This window comes from Pterocles gutturalis, unplaced genomic scaffold (assembly GCF_000699245.1).
Source record: "Pterocles gutturalis isolate BGI_N339 unplaced genomic scaffold, ASM69924v1 scaffold37263, whole genome shotgun sequence".
Classification (NCBI taxonomy): domain Eukaryota; kingdom Metazoa; phylum Chordata; class Aves; order Pterocliformes; family Pteroclidae; genus Pterocles; species Pterocles gutturalis.
The window spans coordinates 1-1,822 of record NW_010124257.1 but is presented as its reverse complement, the minus strand read 5'-3'; the positions used below and the strand labels follow the sequence as shown (position 1 = coordinate 1,822).

The window sequence follows — 1,822 nt, the reverse complement described above, 5'->3', positions numbered from 1 at the left end:
CCCTCCCAAAGCCCCAGAGGGTCAGGCTGCAGGTCAGGGACATTGCCTTTGCTGAGCTGCGTTAACTTTTAACCCCTGGATGCGGATGTTTGTGTGAAGTCTTGGCTGCCCCGAGGAGCTGGGGCTGCAAGTCTAAGTGGAGCTGGGCAGAAGCCGCACAGCTGGCTTAGAGCCTGCAACACTCACACCGTGTGTCTCCCCCCGCCCCCACCCACTGCAATTGGAATTTAGTGAGCTGCGCTGTACCCCTCCTCACCAGATACAGCTGGTCCCCCTCCAGCCAGTGCCTCCAGCCTCGGTTCCTCTTCTTTCCTAGTTGCTCACACACAAGCTGATCCCCCTCCCAGGAGACAGTTGTCTGAAAAAAAGGAGGAGAGAGGAAGATACAGTCTCAAGACAAGTGGGTCCTGACTACATAGGGCCCCAGAGGTGACACTGACCATTCCTATCAGACACGTTTTCAACTGCAGTCCCTGCTGGCGTCTCTTTGGTGGCTCCGTGGGACCGATGCTCTTTGTGGGAGGTGAATGACCCTCTGTCTTCCAAGTCCAACAGAGTACTGCCAAGTGGGCTGATGTCTTTTCAGGGCTTTGCTTGAGAGGATAGCACCCTCTGGATCCCAAAGTACTGCATTTCTGGCAGTACAGTACTCATCCCCTTTGCTGTGAGTGATTTACTTAGAGAACCACTTACTCCTGGATGTGCAGGGGCATGCCAGCTCTGGGCTGGGCTCTCATCTGTTTCGTGAATCAAAAGCTGAGCCAGTCCCTGAACTTCTGGTGCACCCCAGTCCACTGTCAAACTGCACTGCTTGGGCTGCTCACCTGACACTTCCGTCCATCCACAGGTCCCAGATCTTCCTCAAACTGGACTCCCACATCAAAGTCCATAACGTAGTCTCGCAGGGAAGTGATCGTGCGGATGACCATGTGATCGCCTGTGTGGATGATCTCCTTATCAGGCTTCAGGAGGCAAACCAGTTTTCGCAGGACCACATTGATATCTGGGGGATGAGAGGGAGGGGAGATCTCTGGACTACCTAGGTCCCTCCTGTAGCTGCATCGCTACACTTAGCCAGGGAGTCCCAGCCATGATATGTCCACCCCCCCTCCCACCACAGTGCAAAAGTGATGGCCACAGACAGAAGGACCAAAGGGTTCCCAAGCCACTTCCTCCCCTTCCCGACTTCTGACATTTTTGTAGACAGAAGGAAGCAAGAGGGGAGGAAAAAGCGGGACTCTGACATTTTTGTAGACAGAAGGAAGCAAAAGGGGAGGAAAAAGCGGGATGAGGAGGATGGAGTTACCTAAAGCGCGCAGGTAATTGTCCATGTTCTCCTGGGAGACGAAGCGGTAATAGCCAGTGAGGTTGGGAGGCATCGCGGGACGAGAAACCGGGCCGATGGTGAGGAGGAGAGAGGGCAAGGAGCGGGACAGGCACGGAGCTGGGACCGAGCTCCCTCGCCGGGCGGTCGGTGCCTCTCCCGCCTTGCGGCGAGGTTGCAGGGCAGCCCGACTCCCGGACTCCCCGCTGCAGTAAGAGTCCCTGTGTCAGGGAGGGCAGAAAGGGCCGGGACTGCCCCTGTTTCCAGCATCTCCGCCTCGGCTAGGGAGGATGCGAGAGCAGCAGGTCACCTCCTCAACCTCCGCCCTCCTCAGGGATTGCTTGTGTTAAAACTCCTGGCTGCGCGAGCGGCAAGCCCCTCCCCCCCTTCTCCCACCGTGATGCCGGTGGCTGCGAGCTTCCTCAGAGCAGTGACCCGGCCCGAGGAAACGGCGCGGCATGCTGGCAGCTCCGCCCTGCCCAGCCCGGGGCGGACGGG

General features: G+C 57.9%; 1 protein-coding gene across 1 annotated transcript in view; it reads right to left on the bottom strand.

Annotated features, from left to right (window-relative positions):
- The window catches only part of RBP5 (retinol binding protein 5, cellular), a 1,561-nt gene extending 182 nt beyond the window's left edge, over positions 1–1,379 (bottom strand). The window contains exons 1-3 of the mRNA XM_010078216.1: positions 1,307–1,379; positions 825–1,003; positions 257–358 (exon numbers count right to left, since the gene is read on the bottom strand). Of these exons, the coding sequence (XP_010076518.1) occupies positions 257–358; positions 825–1,003; positions 1,307–1,379 (354 nt within the window). The remainder of the gene's footprint in view (positions 1–256; positions 359–824; positions 1,004–1,306) is intronic.
- Positions 1,380–1,822: the final 443 nt, after the last annotated feature.